This window comes from Nipponia nippon, unplaced genomic scaffold (assembly GCF_047370975.1).
Source record: "Nipponia nippon isolate SJK-2023a ecotype South Korea unplaced genomic scaffold, ASM4737097v1 scaffold_11, whole genome shotgun sequence".
NCBI lineage: Eukaryota > Metazoa > Chordata > Aves > Pelecaniformes > Threskiornithidae > Nipponia > Nipponia nippon.
Window position 1 is genome coordinate 17,799,544 of NW_028262302.1, and position 18,584 is coordinate 17,818,127.

The 18,584-nt window shown below is 39.3% G+C and overlaps 1 protein-coding gene across 1 annotated transcript in view; it reads right to left on the reverse strand.

Moving 5' to 3' along the window:
• SETD3 (SET domain containing 3, actin N3(tau)-histidine methyltransferase) overlaps nt 1–18,584 on the reverse strand; it is a 64,028-nt gene that overhangs the window by 38,061 nt on the left and 7,383 nt on the right. The window contains exon 2 of the mRNA XM_087747669.1: nt 967–1,076. Coding sequence (XP_087603795.1) covers nt 967–1,069 — 103 coding nt within the window. The 5' untranslated portion in view covers nt 1,070–1,076. The remainder of the gene's footprint in view (nt 1–966; nt 1,077–18,584) is intronic.

Genomic DNA, 18,584 nt, shown 5'->3' on the forward strand with positions numbered 1-18,584 from the left:
GATTACCTTGCTCAACTGATCTGAAAAATCTTTGCGTTGAATAAAATATGGAAGCTTGACAAAAAGAACAGCTGATACTTGTCTTTGCTTAGAAAATTAGATCTACGTTTTATTTTTGGTAGCAAAGCAAAGGCCAATTGTAGCATAAGCATCAAAATGCTCTGCCAACTCCTTGTCTCCTCTTTGTGAGCAATGTTAAAGAAAAATTCTAATTTTTCTAAGGCAACATTTAGATGTGTCTAGGATATGAAAATTTGGACTCGTGTTTCAACAAGAAGTGGAGCTCAGCACAGTTACTCATGACAGAAGAAAGAGCGAATAGTATTTTAGCATCATCGTATGAAATCATGCTCTGCTTTTCATATTTACCAGAAATAATGAATGAGTTCCAAGTTCCTCAACAAGTGGAACAACCTTTGGTCTATACACAGGAACTAAGCATTACAAAAAGTTTCCAATCAACAACTACAAAAAATTTTTTATTTAAGCAACAAAAATATCAGTGCAGTGGAAGTGAGGTGTATTGCTGCTTTCCACAGTTAATTTCTCTACTCTGATATCAGTTCAAAATACTGTTCAAATCATAAACAGAAACAGTGCAATTCTTGAGGTTGACAAGAGAAACATTTTTGACAAAGCTTCAATGTCAAGTTATCTAAATTAGGTTGTTTTTTTTTTTTTTAAATCTAATCTCCCTCAGTATTTATGCTTGTGTTGAGATGTAAAGCCAAAGGCTGCCAGAAGTATGGTATGTCCAATACATACACATATAAATAAGCCAATAATGGTATATACTGACAGAGACAAATACTATAAGATACATACTATTCTACCTTAAGCAGGTTGAAATAGCAAGCTTGGCCACTTGCAGGAAATTAATAGAATTCACTGGCTTCAACAAGAGAAGGTTTTTGAGTGGTCTGCACACCATCCCTTTTCCCAGAGAGGCATAAAAACAAAACTTACTTTGCAATAACTCACTAATTAGATTCAACATTTCCTTTGGAGATACTGTCGCTGTGGCTCCTGTACCTGACTTCTGAGTTTTTACTCGGCTCTTCTTCCCCATCTTCCAACTAAAACAGATTAAGAAGCACACTGTCACCAATTACTAAGAAACAAAATACAATGATGATGAATGGACAAGATCTTCTCTTATTAGTCACTTAAAAAAAAAAAAAAAGAGGGTGAGTAGTTGTTTCTGGCACATATATATGTGCCAGTATTTATGTGGCCTGAATGTAAGACAACCATACAGTGCAATCTAAAACAATATCTCATGTAGTTGCACATTAATTACCTCAGGGTAATCAGAAACTAGAAATCTTAGAGACAAAGAAAAAACATTCAGATCAGTTGCAAATTCATTAGTTGTGAACAAATATTATGGATACCAAAGTATCCATGCTATATAAAACCAGGTTATTTTACCTCATCAGCTGCACTGCGGACATCAGCTGAATTAGTATTTGTGACTGCACTAAAGTAGTAATTAAAAATGAATAGAAAATTAGTATTCCATTCCAAAATAAAAATCAAAATACCGTATGTATATCTTTACAGCAGCTTCTTGTGGTTCAAGACAACTAGTTAAGGAAAATTTATTTTCAGTTGCCACAATAAACGGAACATCCTCCTAGGCTGGTTTTCCAATATTCAGAGCCCCTCATTCTCATGGAGTACTTAAATCACACAACATCTACTGGAAGGGCAGCATAGCTGAGCATGAAATATCCAGGGAATTTCTCACATGCACTAGGAGCAATTTTTGATGCTGGTGCTGAACAGGCTCCTAGAGGATGGGTTGTACAGATCTGGTACTCATGAACAAGGAAGAACTGCTCATGCATATGATGGCCAACAGCAGCCTTGGATGGACTAATTGTGAAATGGTAATGTAAGATCTTGAGGAAAGAAAGGAAGGAAAGAAGCAGACTAAAGACTCTGGACTCAGAACAGTAGAGTTGGGGCTTGCTCAGGCAATGGTAAGCAGAACGCCCTGGGAAGCTACAAGGGAGCCCACGACATCTTCCTGAACTCTCTTCTCGGAGCACAAAAAGAAGCCCTCCCAACGTACAAGAAAATCGGCAGGCACAGCAGGAGGCCAGCTGACTGTACATGGGACTCCTCACTGACTGAGTGCAAACAAAACAGAACATATGTAAAGTGGAAGCAGGGATAGGCAACGGGAGGAGAATATAGATGCACTGTCTGGGCAAGCAGAGACTGAGTTAGGGAGGTAAAGCTTGACTGGAGTTGATATTGAAGAGGGATGTGAAAGGCAAGAAAACACACTTCTACAGGTACACCATCAGCAAAAGACAGATCGGGGAAAGTGTAATTCAGCTGCTAAATAGGGAAGCAACCTAGTGGTGAAAGGTACAGAAAAAGCTGAGGTACCCAACAGCTTGGGCATGGTCTTTACCCGCAAGGTCTGCTATCAGGCTTCCCACGTTTCTGCATCTAGTAGCAAAGCTTGAGGGAGAGGAGCTACCAAGTTAAAGACTATTTAGGTAAGCTGGACCTACACAAGTACATAGGACCAGATGGGAAACATCCAAGATATTGAGAAAGTTAGCTTATGTCACTGCAAGGCTGCTGGCTATCACCTTTGAAAAGTCATGGTGATTGCCTATGACAGGAAACAGGAAACTTAAAAACAAACAAAACCCAACAGAAAAGCAAGTTGGGGGCAGGAGGGGATAGAGGATCCAGGGAACTAGACAGTAGTCAGTCTCACTTCATTTGCTGTAAAAAACATAGAGTGAGTCCTAAAGGGAAGCTGTTTCCAGGCACGATGGACATCAGTGTGACTGGGATCAGACAACAGACTTCCAAAGGCAAACCATATACAACCAACCTGACTGCCTTCTGAAGAAATAAGTGGCTCTCCACAGAGCCAGGGACAATCAGTGGTTGCCAGTTGCTTTGACTTAAGCAAGGTTTTTAACACTGTCTTCCACAGCATCCTGGCTGTCAAAGTGAGGAGACATGGACTGAATAGGTGGACAACAAGGGGGACAAAAAATTCCTTGGACCATGAGGTTCAAAGAGTTGTAGTCAATAATTCTAACTGCCAGCTGGTTAGACACAGTATTCCTCAGGGGTCAATACTGGTCAACATCTTCATCAGATTTGGATGCTAGGACAGAAAGCATCCTCAGCAAATTTACAGATGACATAAAACAGGGAAAGCAGTCAACATGGAGGGCAGGGCCACCGTTCAGAGGGACCTCAGCAAACTGGAGGAAGTGGCCAACAGGAACTTGATAAAGTTAAACAAAGACAAATATAAAGTGCCCTGCATTTGGGAAAGAAAAAACTCTATATAGCATTACAGCTGCAGGCTAGACAGGCCGCAGCTCTGCAGAAAAGGACTTGGAGATTCTAGTGGACAGCAAGTTGAACATAAACCAGCAACGCACCCTTAAAGCAATGAAAACTAACTGTAGTTTGAGCTGCAAAAGCAAGAGCATAAACAGCAGGCCAAGGGAATGACTTATTCCCTTCTGCTTGGCACTGGTGAGGCCACATAGTGAAAGGGCTGACACACGAGATGAAAGACACGATGAGGGAGTTGGGTTTGTTCAGTCTGGAGAAGAAAAGGAGCCCGCTACTGCGTTCACCTATGTAATGGGGAGTTATACAAAGGGTGGAGGCAGATTCTTAGGCAGGCACAGCAAAAGGTCAACAGGCAACAGTCACATGATGCTGCAAGGGAAACTCCAAACAGATGTAAGGAAACTCCTCACCATGAGGGTGGTTAGGCAGTGGAACAGGATGGAGATCTAACAGCATCTCCAAGCAACCTTGGAGAATTTGAAAGTTTGACTGGGCAAGGCCCTAAGCAACCTGATTTAACTTTGAAGTTAAAGCAGAAAATTGAGCCTCTCAATCTCCAGAGGTCCCTTCTCATCTACATTTTTCTATGATTCTACATGTTACTGCAACCGATGTTTTCACCTCTATATGGGTAGCCTACGTAGTCTATATGGTATATAATATCTTCCTATACAGTATAGAAGATTCTATGTCCAGTTACTTCGCAGTGAGAGGGGAGTCAGACACATTCAGGTAACTTTGGACATCTGAAAGATTTCAACTGCCTGAGTCATCAAGATCACCTCAGGCATAGCAGCTTTAAGTTATCACATTCTGCACAGTAAAATCCATAAAAATGCTAAAACCCACTGTACAGAAGTAGTACTTTGGATTCCAGGTGTTCTGAGCCCTCTGTATATATAAAAGGGATCCTTTTATCCTTGGTCAGTGTAGCTAGCTTACCCAAAAGGAAATGTTTCCTCTCATACTCTATCAAAAAGTTTTGTTCTTTGGCAGCTGGTATTAATACTGGAATGTACTGACCAGAAGCTGAAATGCTGCTTCTCCACACCAAGGCTGAAACAATTGCAACCCATATGTTAAGTAACTGTATAGGGCAGATCTTTTAAATATAAATGCTATATGTTAAAAAACTTCTAGTGGGAAAGGTACATAATCTGGCTGCTTTCATTTTCCATTAACATTACAGTGATCAAGAAGCTGCCAAGCCCAAGGCTTATTTTAAATACTAACTTTGATCAGGAAGCAAATTAAGGTTAAGTGTTAACTTGTTAACTTATTAACTCAAAATTAAAGGAGCTCAAAACTGACTGAGAAGACAACACCTCGTAACAAAAGGGAAAAAATCTAAGGCAAAACTATAAAGTGTTTTCAAAAAGGAAGGCAAACAAACCAAATTCTTTCATCTTCTGACATTAAACAGTGCAAGGAACAAGACTACCCCTGCATACATGGAGGCTGAAGTCCTGGGGCATCCCTCCCCTCCCCCCAATTTTAGCGCTCTCTAGCAACTATCAGAGGCTCAAACAACCCACCTGCACTGCTTACTTTTACCAGTCCCCCTTGAGCTGCATAACTTACTTTCCCAATACAGCTTCTGCCATGAAAAGCCCTTCCATGCAGGCTGGCAGGAAGAGATCCCACAGGTTCAATGTAATCAGACCGGCTGGCCATGCCCCTTGAAGTTTGTAAATTACCACTGGACATCCTCTGGAAAGACACTGCTCTGCCACAAGCAAGTACATTTTATATGAGATTTGATAACATTTTTCAGCTCATATGAAGCAAGGAGTAATGCTCATTATGAGACCCATGTTTAATTTATAATAGTACAAATTGGAAATAGGATCAATATAAATGGCCAACCTGCCATAATATAGTGTAAGACAAGCCACAGAAGAACTAACAAAATACTAACAAAAAAAGAACTTAGAAAAGGTTATTTTCATGGTCTTCCCATTATAAACTTTTTCCTTTTTTTTTCCTAGTAATGCTCTCATACTTGTAAAAAGATAAACGGAGCTCTTGGTACAGGAGGGCACCTTCACAAAGACGTTATCTGCACATCACCTATTCACTTGAGTGTTCCACTCTCCCATATGCCATCCTGTTACATTTATTTTAGACCCTTCTGTTCTTAAGAGAAATCAAGTCAGACGGGTCTGTAATGGATCCAACAGCAGGTTCAGGGACAGAGTCCAAAATATTCAGGGCAAGAACAATGCAGTTCTGTGTTGATTCATGCAAATGGTTTTCTGCATTCCCTCTAAGCATAATCCCCTGCATCTTTAGAATCATCAGAAAATTAAAGCACTCACACAGTGTATTCCATGTTACAAGTTATAAATTATGATGACATATAGTTTATATCAATCAAGATGCTCATAAATATTAAGGTAAATAAGTTGAAAAACTGAAATTATTTTGAAGGATTTTGGTTTCTCATTTCTAAGAACAAAGTATGTTTATCAACCGATAAATTGAGGAAAAGCAGTCTAAATAAATGTTCTGTATACACAACCACCAAAATACTGTAGGCTTTTTTTTTTTTCCTTTTTTAAGTTGTATTATTTATCTGCTTGGAATATAAACATCCATCAGTAGATTTGATTAGAAAAAACCCAAAGACAACTATGCACACATTATACATGGAGACATGAAAAGTGCCACCCTGCAATCAGAACAATGATACACCGGGACATTAAGCTGTATGAATATGGTACACAGTCAGCACTACATTTTAATTTTCCCCCGTATGAAACACATTAGCAGTGAGAATCTATTTTTGCAGTGAAAGCATTGCCAAGAGTTATGTCTAAAGATAAAGCTGATTTCAGAGTATGTGAACTTCAGCTTCCCAAATACGACAAAAAGAAAAATTTGAACGCTAAGTATTTGCATTACTATCATAGGTGAATATTGTTTGAGAGGCCAAAAAAATATTCTCTAGCTGAAATCTGCTCTACACAAGTAAGAAATTCAAGGCTAACATGAGATCTGTCTCAGCTCCTACTGCTCAGATAACATGCAGCAAACATATCATAGGAAAAAACAAGTTTGGGGAACACAACTCATTAGATTGATGGCACTGTAATCAGAAATGCATTTTTTCAGTAGAATGCTAGCAGTATATGAACATGAAATATGCTCTGTAAGTATCTTCGCTCTCTCCTTTGATGCATGTACCTCGTCTAAACGATTGCTTCTTAGTCATCAGAATTTCTATAGAGAAAATATTCTGCATGCATGATTAAATCAGCAAGTCTATCTCACACAAAAAAGCAAAACCAGCAGACTGATATCTTGAGATACCTTGTTATGGAAGTATTTCCTTTTAAGGAATCATCTGTCTTGATCAAAACTACTTTTTTATCTAATTCCCAATCAGAAAAATAGGTCTCCACTTCCTACATTACTTATCTCCATTCACTGTTCAGTTACATGAAACAGATATAACTATTTAAAATCTGTCTGATGTATTGTTTAGTAAAAGCTGTAATTTGAAAGGAATTGCTGCTATACATGGTTGTCCAGAAAACATATTCCAAATACCAGTCTAGCAGACCAGCCTAGTATTAAAAAAAAAAAATAATCACATAATATATTTTATATAATATATAAAAATAGATTATGAAAGTTTTCTCAAAATTTCTGAAAACTAACACACAACACGTAATCCAATTTCACACTCGGCAAAAAAAGAGTTTGGTTGAGCAATGCTCTCTGCCACATTTAACCAGCAAATAATGAGTTATACCGATAACGAGACCCAATATGGAGAAAGTAACTATGCCTCCTTTGTGAAACTACTTTTTGTAATTAAAATTACATTAATAAAATTACAGTTCATGAAACAGATTTGAGAGTTAGATTTCAATTCCACAGAAACCCCCAAAATTCCAAGAAGATTTTTAACTTCAGAAAAAACCAGTATTTTTAAATTTGAAATAAAATTTCAGATATGAATCATCTTTTTTTGCAAGTGACTAAAACTATTGTTTAGAAAGAAATAAAGTATAAGCCTGCTTCTCAACACAGCAATGAAAGGACAGGCTGTTTGCCAGTACATGCATGACAACAGAAGAAGCAATATAAAAATACAGCTGCATGACATGTGGACAAAAACAAAACAAAACAAATCCTTCAGGACTGAGATAAACTGCAGACTTCATAAATATCTGAAGAAGCAGCAATACACATTTCAGTGGAAAAGTGGTTTGGGCTCCCCCCCCCCGCCCAGTCTGTTTTTCTGGTTGTCTTCTGGTGAATATTTTTTAAGTACTATGCCATGTTTCCTTCCAAGTAAATCCTGTTGAAAATTCCTGAAAGCATTCTGCAAAGAGAGAGTACGCTGACAGCAATGATGAATAAGCTTGGTAACACACAACACAGCCACATTTCCAAATATAGTGTATCAGCTGGCTTGGCAAGAAGAATCATGCCCAAACTGGCAGAAAGGGGCGTAAATGATCTACCTCCCCCCTCTAATACTGCTATCAAAGAGCAGTTGTGTTGTGTCAGACTTTGAACTTGTTTCCGCATCACACACAAATAATTTTTTAATGAGTTGTAAAATATTCCACCCCCTTTCCACCAGCTTTAAAAAGTGAGCGTGTTCACCTAACAGCTTTAGAAGGTAACCATGAGAAGTCTGTACAAAAATCCCAAAAGAAGTACTAAAGAATTGCTACTGAGTGTGTGTGTTTCCTAAAAAAAAAAAAAAACCATGACTGCTTAAACATTTTAAGAAAGCTGTTACTTATGGTATTAGAGAACTTGACCACATCACAGGACCACATTTCCATATCGAAGCAATGCCAAGCTTGGATGATAAAATTTGGATTTTCCCAAACAATACTTCAGAAAAAAATTAATCTGTTCAATCATTAACAACCCCCCCAAGTTTTCACATTCACATGACCACCAAGAAGTTCACTGCAGCACCACATAGAGCTGCAGTTAAGTTTGACAGAAAAAAAAAAAAAAAAACATCATAAGGAACTATAAAGATACCTAGTTCTCACTCACTGGGTAAAAATACAAGCTTGTAACCTTCGTCACAACACTGTGAATGTAATCATTGTGCTCAGAAAACACCATATTAATTTTTAAGTATTTAACTGTGTTAGTTTTAAAGAATTTATCCTACATGATGCAGAATACATGAATTCTGATTTCTTCTGGATGTCCATCTCCCTTTCTTATGCATGCCTTTTCCAATGGTCCCAGAATCCCTGCAATGCTCCCAGTTACCCTCCTCATCTCTTCTGGGACTACACATTGCTTTCAGTTCCCTCCCTACGTGACCTTACTAGCAGCATCTTCTTTTGCAGGTTTTGATATAACTGCGCATATTGGGCAAAAATATCAGCACACGTGTTGACTGACTAACAGGCCAAGCAGATAAATTGTTCTCAACACAGCTTTTCCTCTAGCAAGCAGACCAACTTATGTTTGAGTTCTCCCACTCTGTCAAATTTGATTAAAAACGTCCAACAAGTTGACGGGTGAAGCGGGAAGACCTGACCAGCGGACAGACCTGACATGATCCTATAAGCCTTATTTGCTTCAGCTCTAACTTTTTACTTTACAGAGTAGCAAACCAGCTTCTCAAAAACGCACTGAGCTTTTACAATAACAACCAAGTTAGGAATTCCCACAGCAAGAGTTATCAGTTCAAGTTTAACTTTGCTTCAAGGACTCGGTATATTTCCAATGCAGTATCTTAACATTGTATCTTCTTTAATTCAGATCCTTGTAGATGCTAATTACATTATGTTCTCATTACATAATAGTTCCCACCCCACGCAACTTCTTGGCATACACTAGCACAGAAGGCGAGAGGTGCAGATCTAGAATCAGTATTAGGAGGACAGATACGGGTCGACAAGGGCAGACAAGGAGAAGACAAGGGAATTCTCAAGCCATGCAAAGAGCACGGAGAGGTGAGTATAGTAGGTGGTTGTGGGATATGTTCCTTGGCTGCATGGAGAGGGAGGACAGAAGCGTAGGATGTACACAAACCAGGCTTGCAATTTTTTTTTTTTTTCTAGTTTGATTGCCTAGACTAAGTAATTTTCCCCTCTACTTCAGAGAGGGAAGTGTATCATCTCTTGTATCAACATATGTTGAGCAGCCAGGGTCTTAATGCTTACAGGCAATTGACAGGAGTTCTCCAATCTGTATGTAGGAGAACACAATTTTACACTTGATATGACCAGGTTTACAAGGAATGTGATCTTTTGCTTCCACTGATCCAAGTTTTTTTTTTCTCCTAAACTTGAATCTTATGACTGCGAGTAAAAAGATAAATACATTTTATAGCAAAGAGAAAGCATGAAATCAAGAAGTGTAAGAACAGTGTGGGTGGAGGAAGAGATCTGTGATCTTTAAGAAAAATTCAGTTTATACATTTACAATGAACACTATGTTTGCTTGTGAAAACCACCTACATCATGTCACTTGGAAACCACATTAACACTCTCATCACTCCGAAGGTATTAATCTAGATGTTCCCACTAAATAAATGACTAATTAGTTACTGATTCAATCCCTTTCCCCCCCAGCTCTCAAGCTCTCACCTTTGCTGTACTCCACCCGTTCTCTTCTTGCTATTAATTCTCCTCTCCCACCATTGCCCTGTCCTTTTTCTTCCATTTCTTCACTTCCTCTGTAAACTTGCCCCAAAGCTCTACTAAATGCAATGTCATTGCAGTTCACTGTGTTTGTGTACTTTCTTTCTCCAGCATGTTTCTGTTCTTCTGTTTAAGTTGTAAGCTCTTTTGGAAGTGGGACCTCCTGTGATTGTATAGTGCTTATAACAAGGCAGCCTTTTTTTTTTTTTTTAAACAGAATCCGAAGTATGGCCATAACACAGATGAGAATGCTGACAAAAATAACCTACAGAAAACACTAATAAGATTAATGATAGAAAAGCCCATACTGTTTCCACTTAGGATTGCATTCCACTTAGAATACAATGTAAATTTATGTTTCCCAAGAACTTCCTTAGCCATAATCCACAGTATTTCCTTCTTTGAGAGCTAGCTTTGATACACTTGCTCCTTGTGGCAAGATGCCGTACTCGGAAACAGTCCAATGCACAGTCCAACAAATACAGAGTGCCCTAGGTTCTTCTGCTCTTCCAAAACAAGTTGCACCCCTCAAATGTAGTTCCTTCCTGCTAGTTAAGAAACTGTAAACTCTCTCCTATAGAAAATATAAGGACTGCCATGCTTCGATTTTTCATTTGATCATCAAGTCAAGAATGCCGTCTCCAGCAACAGCCCACAGCTCCAGACACGCATATTCTGCGGGAAGAGCGAGATCCTGGCACACACATACATTGGTTACACACCGCAGTTTCTTTTTAAAGTCTACAGTTTTCATCCTCATCTTAGTCTTCTTTATTTCTCTTCTCCCCCCACCCTGTCTTTTACCAGAGGAAAAGTAACAGTGACAGCAACCAAGAGCAGGTACTTAGAGAGCTACAGGAAAAGCACGGAGAGGGGTTTTTCTCCAGTATGTTCACCCAGCTTCGTGCAGCCCAAGCTGCAATGTAGTAAGCTTCCCTTCTTCTTGGGGTTACCCAGGTCAGCTTCTCCTAATTCATACACAAATTCAGTTTTATTTTCTTTTCAAAGACCTGATGTAGCCATGTGATCCATTTGTAATGGGACTCTGCACATCTCCTCTCTCAGGTAAAGCAAATGAAATAGGTTGTCCCCGTCACTTCTTAACAAAAACAGTCTTCCTGAGATAAGCTCTCTGCAAGCCTCATGTTTTTAGATTCAGGTATTCCTCCCCACACCTCTTCTCTTCTTTCACAATCAGTTAGCAGATGGATTTTATCCCATTCAGGAGGTAGGTACCTTTTACCTCTGTCTGCACTCTCTGGGCTACTTGCTTCTCCCAAACATCTGTTTTCTTCAAGAAATCTACCAAGCCAGTGGTTGTAAGCCTCACTGTTCCTTAAAGTAGGCACAGTATCATATCAAAAGAACAATCATCTAACTGATTAAGAATAAATTCTTAAACACCAAATGAGCAAAACCAACCAGGGGCGGGGGGAAAGACCAATACTGAAAGTGTTTCTCACGTTTTCACTAATGAAAAGAACTTACTGGCAAAAAAAATCATTAGAAATATATGCCTATATTCTTAATGCTTCCAAATGAATGCTTTATTTCTCTTCCTACAGGATAGGTTGGAGTACAGTTACATTTGTCACTACTTCAAAAACAGTTAACGTCAACTGAGTACATCAAAAAACATTGTGAGGTAGCATTTTTGCTTTTGTACTTATACAGAAAAATCCAGTTCATGCAAAGCATCTGTTTTTCAACAAAATCCTATTTCTACTTAATACTACAGCTGGGCTGTTTACTAAGGCATAAGACAGTTGCATGATTGACTTGCGTTTCAATAAACCCAGATGTAAAATACATTTTGATTGTTTGTGAGAACACTGCTTACACGTTTTATGCTGGAAGAGCTGTTTGCTATGACTGTGTAATCCCAAAAGCAACCCCCTGAACATATACAAGAAACTTTAAAAAGGTTTGGTCCACAAAAGGAATGAGATTAGTTGTTGTCAAGAGCTACCCTCCCAATGGTCACACAAGAAAGTTTCCCCAAACTGTAAAACCATAAATACAGAAATGTTAATACTGCCCCAAATCTTTACTAGCCAGTATGTCATAGCCATGCAAAACTTACAGTTAGAAAGTTACTTTGGTTTTTACCTATTATCCTGTACACATACATCAGGAAACAACATACAATACAATGTTTAATTTCAAATGTTCATATGCTAAGATATGAACTAGTAACTACGTGCTACCTTTGCCTGTACTTAAACTGATTTGTAAAGACCCAAAAGTTAGATGAATTTCCAAGATAGCTCCTGTGATGGCTTAACACAACCTGCTCTACTTCCCATTGCAATGTGCCGACAATGCTCAAAATCACTTTAGTGCGTCACAGACAGCGACTTCTTGAACCATGCCAGCATGCTCACAGCGTACTTACTTCACAGGGTAAACACAGGATAGTAACCAAAACTACTTTATGTAAACCTTAGTATCAATGATGACTTACGCGATCAAGAACTAGGACCTTTTATCACCGTTTCCAGTATTTTGCTTAGAGACAGCCTAAGTGACAATGGTAAGAAAATCAGTCACTGCTGATGACTATGAAGGCATAAGTAAGAGCTAAAATTCAGCATACGAAGTTAATAGAGGTGCAACAAAATAGTATAGCATTCATTACGCTGCCACAAAGTGAACAACTAAAAGCAGAAGTTTAGTTCCCATTCAAGACAGCTGACATACTTTGAAATTTTGACAAATCCTTGGATGCAATTTAAACCTTTAGGATGATGGTATCTAAGCACACATCATTTCAATGGGAATTGTTTTTTTTTTAACCAAAAATGTACATTTCACATGGGTCAGCCCTCACTGCAACTGCTTCTTCTAGTCACTAAGAATCATCATAATTTTAACCACCAAAAAAGAGGCAGCACCTCTTTAAAGGGGTGGAAGAACTTCTAACAAGAAGTTAACCCATTCCTCCATGTATTACTGGGGAAAAAAATAAGTGTGTGTGTGTGCAACATCAGATACATATTTTGTATCTAAATTCTCTAGGATGCACAGAAAAGATTGGATGCATATTATGTATTACTGCACATTATGTATTACTGCATCTGCTTCATGTAACAGCTAGAGCAGAAGAAACTGAGCCTGGCTGAACAGCAAAAAAAATATTTCTTGGGTATCACTGCATAGATTTTTTTTTTTAAAGTCCTTTTTTAATTGCATTATAGTCATTGGCATAAATAATACAAAACTAGGCAGTAACATATATTCCAATTAACTGGACTGTCTCCAAGGAAGAGATTTAAAGCTGAAGATGCTTAATGCCAAGGACTACTGTTTAATTGCAACAATAATTCCCCTTAAGTGGAATGCCCTCAAGCAATCTAGTAGCAATTGGGCCCACGATTATTTCTATGCACTGAAAAATTCTCCTATCAGTTCTCTTTATTTTTTGTCTTAACACCTTTGCCTACCCTCTGCTTTCTACACATATTGCAACTCCAGTATGATTTACTATTGCCTGCTCGGCTGCTCCTTTCCAATCAGATAACTATATAGGGCCATCACTGACATCCTGCATCTCCAATCACGCCATAGGCAGCAGATCGCCACAGTTCCTGGGCCCTTCTAATGTCACTAATCCACATGTCAAAGTTTCTCCCCCAAGCAGCTAGGTGATCTAGATGTAACCGTACATCAGATACGCCACGTCCCTTTCATTCAAAAGGGCTTCCTACCCATGCATCCTTGCAATACTTACACGAAGTGACAAAAACCATCTTGCAAATCTCCCTAACAAAAAGGAGGAAGGAAATACAATATCCACAGCAGAAAACAAGTTTCTGCAAGCTTTAAGACCTGTTCTATGCTATGTGGCAGCATATCCGATTCTTGCCCTCAAAATGAGTTTCATTATACATTCATGTCTTGTAACAACTTAAATTGGCTGAACATTTCAATACCACTGCTGGAACCAAAAAAAAAAAAACGCTTAAGGACCTATATTTGGACACTGAATTGACACTACCCAGTGTGCACAATTAAATTGTGCTTGAAGTTATAAATATCTGAATTCAGCTACAGTTTTGTGTTGTTTCCTGGAATACCCTGTCCTTAGAGAAGAGAATCTAAGCAGTTTTAAAATAACTGCTGTATTTTTCTCTAGCCAAGAGTGAAGCACAGCTGTTCCATCGAGCTTCTGCCCACAGCAGATTAACTCCCTAAAGGTGTGCTCAGAGACGGTACTGCTGGCACTTCACCCCAACCAGCAGCGCTTAGGATCACTATCAGACCACAAGAAACAAAACACACCCGAACAGTACAGAAGTCTCTATTCAATGCATAATCAATGCCAAGGTCTTCCAGGCTGCGGCCAGGAACCACAGTACAAACTAGTGTGAATGAGGAAAAGATAACAGTATGGAGAATTCCAGTGGGTATCTGTGCACCTTTTCTTAACCTTTCTAGGACATGTGGGAATATCTACACCAGTTAATGTGCTTGCTGTTAAAGGATGTTGTGTGCCTTGTACAATTCTGAAAGACACCAGACAGCTCATGTTGAAAGAGGACTGAGTTCATGGTAGTAGGGAGGAAAAAAGAAGTTTGAAGTGGCACTCCACCTCCGTGACAGCATGCTGCACTTTTTCACACCCAGAGAGTACACTTGCCTGCTTTCCTGCTGTGGGTGCGGAGTGACAACAGCCAGTTGTATATTAAAAAAATATATATATATATATATCACTGGTCATTCTCGGAAATAACAAATCAGCATTACTATCATTCATTCCATATGTACCCATGTGAAGTTTGAGGAAAACTGAGCTCTTTGTTATATGGTAAGGTCATGCAATGGTTGTCAACGTATAAATTGTAGCAGTGTACAGATTTACTGCAATGCAAGTGATAAAAAGAGCACCTCCAGTGTATTCCTTAATAGCTCAATGGAAAACTTTTTCCAATAAAATTATTACAGACCTGCCCTGTAGCAGGTGCTAATGATTATGGGCTTTTTTTGCTGGGCAACCCTCACTGAAGAGATCACAGCCCTCAAGCCCAGTTACGATTACACTTCAAGATACTGTAACTTTAGCGTCCTTAGAAGAGACCCATGGCAGACCAAGCACTCAGCATTTCTAAATACCAAAAGAATACTATTTTGACAGTTTGGAGAGGAACTTCTGACAACATTTAAGTGCTATACATGTTATTAAAAAAAGAATTTAGGAAGCTTCTGCTATGAATGCCTGGTAAGTGATGTAATTGAGGGCTTAATACCAGTTGGAAATTCTTCCAAACCCACTTGCCTTAAGCCCACTCCCTATCTAGTGGTTAAAATGGTGACTGTTCTAGAAAGTGTGACTAGAATTTTCAGGTGAAATACTGGCAGTTTTCAAGGTCTAGAATAAAAAAAAAAAAATCTGAAAATAAAGGAGCAGGTTCCTCCAAGTCCATTTTTATCTTCTGGCATTCATAGTTGGCAACTTGAGCCCTTGAAAGTCTCCTCCATGTTTACCCAAACTAGTGACACTGCAGTGGTTTGAAATAAGAAAGCTTTTAACATAGGCATTTACTAGGCTGTCAGGAACAAGAAAGATGCAGCAGTAGTATTACTTGGTTTCACCTCTAAGCCTTCAGATGTTTGATAAAGTAATAACCAAAATGTATACAGACGACAAGGCACTGTAAACTGCCATCAGCTTCTCAGAATTTTAATCCTCACAATTCAGAAGAGCTATGGTAGAACTGCTTGGTAGCACTTTTTTTTTTTTTTTTTGTATGTTTGCAGGTGATGAAACAGACCAAAGCAGAAATATTTTGAACATTTATTTTAGCACACACATTAGAGTAAATGCATTGTCCCCTCCAGTCCCAGAACACATCCAGAAAGTCCATACCACTTTCTGAACAAAGCCCTCTTCTCTGTATTAAGGAACAGCATATTTTCACAAGATAACTCTCAAGTATACTAATACACTGTTAATATACCTGCTGAAAATCAGTTTTCCCACCCTGCCTTATTTTGATGCAAACCACTAGCCATGTCACCAACCTATCCCTCCGACCCCTAGGCAGTCCATGCACCAAAACCCAGAGTAGGGCTACCCAGACCCTACAAGCGATATTCCAAAGTGTTCAGATACAGAAGCTGCAACCATTTCTGTAGTCCCCCTAGGAAGCCTGGATATCGCTTGCCTTTGACCCCTCCAAACAGAGACATCAACGTTCTTATTTCTGACTACCTACACTCCTATTTTCCTGGGGCTACCTCATTCCTGCACAGCCAGCATAAAGAACTAACTTTCCTCGGATTCCCACAGTTTGGACTTTCAGCAGTCCCAGGTCTCTGGAGATCCAGCACCGTTCAATCTCATCTTCGGCCTGCATGGCTTCCTGAGCCGCAGCAAGGAGCCACAGCTCAAGAAGCAGCTCGAAGACCTGCTGCCACAGCTAGAGCCCCATCTCCTTCACCAGGAATACTGCTGTTTCTTCTTCTCCAGTAAAGGACCATGAACTGGACACTGCATTAACAAGCAAGCCACATCTGAAACACTTGCAAGATGAAATTTATATCCATGAGCCCAGAATGAAAATTTGTGTCTACCTAATATAATCTCAAGAACAAGAGAAAAAGCAGCAGAATGACCCCTGACAAGAGTGGCTGGTACTATTAATATTCTGCTTCCCAGTTCTTGTAGCTGAGTTTCCTGCTTCCACAAATAGAACCACTATCTACCAGTCTGGTAAATTTCTAGATAGAGACAGATGACGTCCACTCTGACCAGTTCTTCCTTACGGAACACAAAGGACAGAACTGAATATGAACACCGTGACTATTATCATAGAGAAGTCGCTCCTGACATCTTGCTGCAGGCGATATTGGTAAATAGCTATCCACCGGAGACAAATGTATTCTGGGAGCAGCAGTTCTTTCCAAAACTAGACTGCTCATGTCCTGTGCCTTAGGCCAACGTGTCGCATACTGTCAGGGCAGTAGTCTGCAGAAGTGTGCTCAAACCAGCTTTTTGTTATTAACCTGATCTGGCATTTCTGAGAGTTTTCTGGAAAAGATAAAAGTTCTGCCTTTACAGAAGATAAAATGTTCCTCAAAGTTGCAGAGAATTTTGCTTTCTTCAAGTACAACAGTAAATCCCCGCTGCATCACTGCACTAACTTCCCACCTTCAAAGCAGGCACACACTGTACCTTTAAGACTATGACCTTTGTTTACCAGAGTTTGCAAGTTTTTTGCTGTTCATATCACTACATGAACCTCTGCACTATACCTCCAAACCACCTGCAGAGACCACAAAATACAAGACCACCACAAGAAACCACAAAATAAAGAGAGCAGTTATCACATTAGGCTATCGTTTCATTTTAGTCTTCTAAATGCCCGAACTCAAAGTGCTATGGGACAGTTTTTTTATATTCAGGCATCAATTCAAAGATTTAATAAGCCAGAGAAACAGGCTGTACAAACCAGGCATCCTACAGTGACAGAAGGAAATCACAACATTATCTGTCATTGTCCTGAAAGCAGGAATTCTATTTTTTAATAGAGCATTGAGAAATGCAAAAATTGTAATTTCATGAACCCTTATAGAGCTCACTGTTATTCCCAAGCATCAGCTGGGAACAAAGTGAGAAATAACTGCTTGAATGCTGACTTTTAGAAAAAGGGGCAGAGAACAGATACCAATCTGAATCTGACAACCACATGAAAACCCAACAGTCATTTTCTGCAACTCTAAGCTTTACAGTTATATCAGCTTCTTCACTGTTTCAGCACACAAAGCCTCTCAAATTGGTCTGACAACATCCATTTTACTTACTCCTGACTGACAGAATCAGGTGCAGCATACTCCAGAGGGAACGGATGCTTCTCTATTTTAAGAAGAGTTAATATATTAATATGCTATCAATGCAACTCTGCTTAGCAAAGTGGAAGATGAAGCATTGTTGCTAGTGTTCCAAAGTAGAGAGCCATTTTTCCTTCTTCACCAGACAACTCTTGCTACTTTCTGCAAGTCTGAAAATCCTATCTCAGCAAGCAAAGTTCGTTGAGGAAAGAAATTCATCCATACACAGCTCAGCTTCCTGCCGAGACCCACTTTATTTGGAGAAGGCAGCTTCCAAAGAAAAGATTATCCAGTTGCGAGATGATAGATACATATACGACAGCCTCCAAACATTAAGACATACCAGGAATACCCAAACCCAGGCAGTATTACCCTCCACAGTGAGCCGTAGTAGTTATAGAATTGCTGCTGGCTTACAGAGGTTAACGATGGAGTACCACAAAAAGACTGTTGAAATGTATTAGTCTCATCAAGTTCCTGAATCCTAGCAGCTCTAGCCATGCCACCTGAAAGCTCACAGACCACCCAGATGCCACAGCCTCTAGAAGGCAATGGAGCATTGACTCAGAAGGTTGTGAGCCTATTTTGAGAAGTCAGTTTTGTTTATGTAGAAAAAAAACCCTAGAAACTGGACAAATAGATCCCAGGCTTTTAGGCACACACCAGTAGCTGTTTCCTAGTAACATGTTCAACAAAAAAGAAACTACGCAGACACAGGGTTCAACTGGTAGAACTTAATAAATTAACCTGTAAATAGGTGCAGGGCATCAGCAAAGA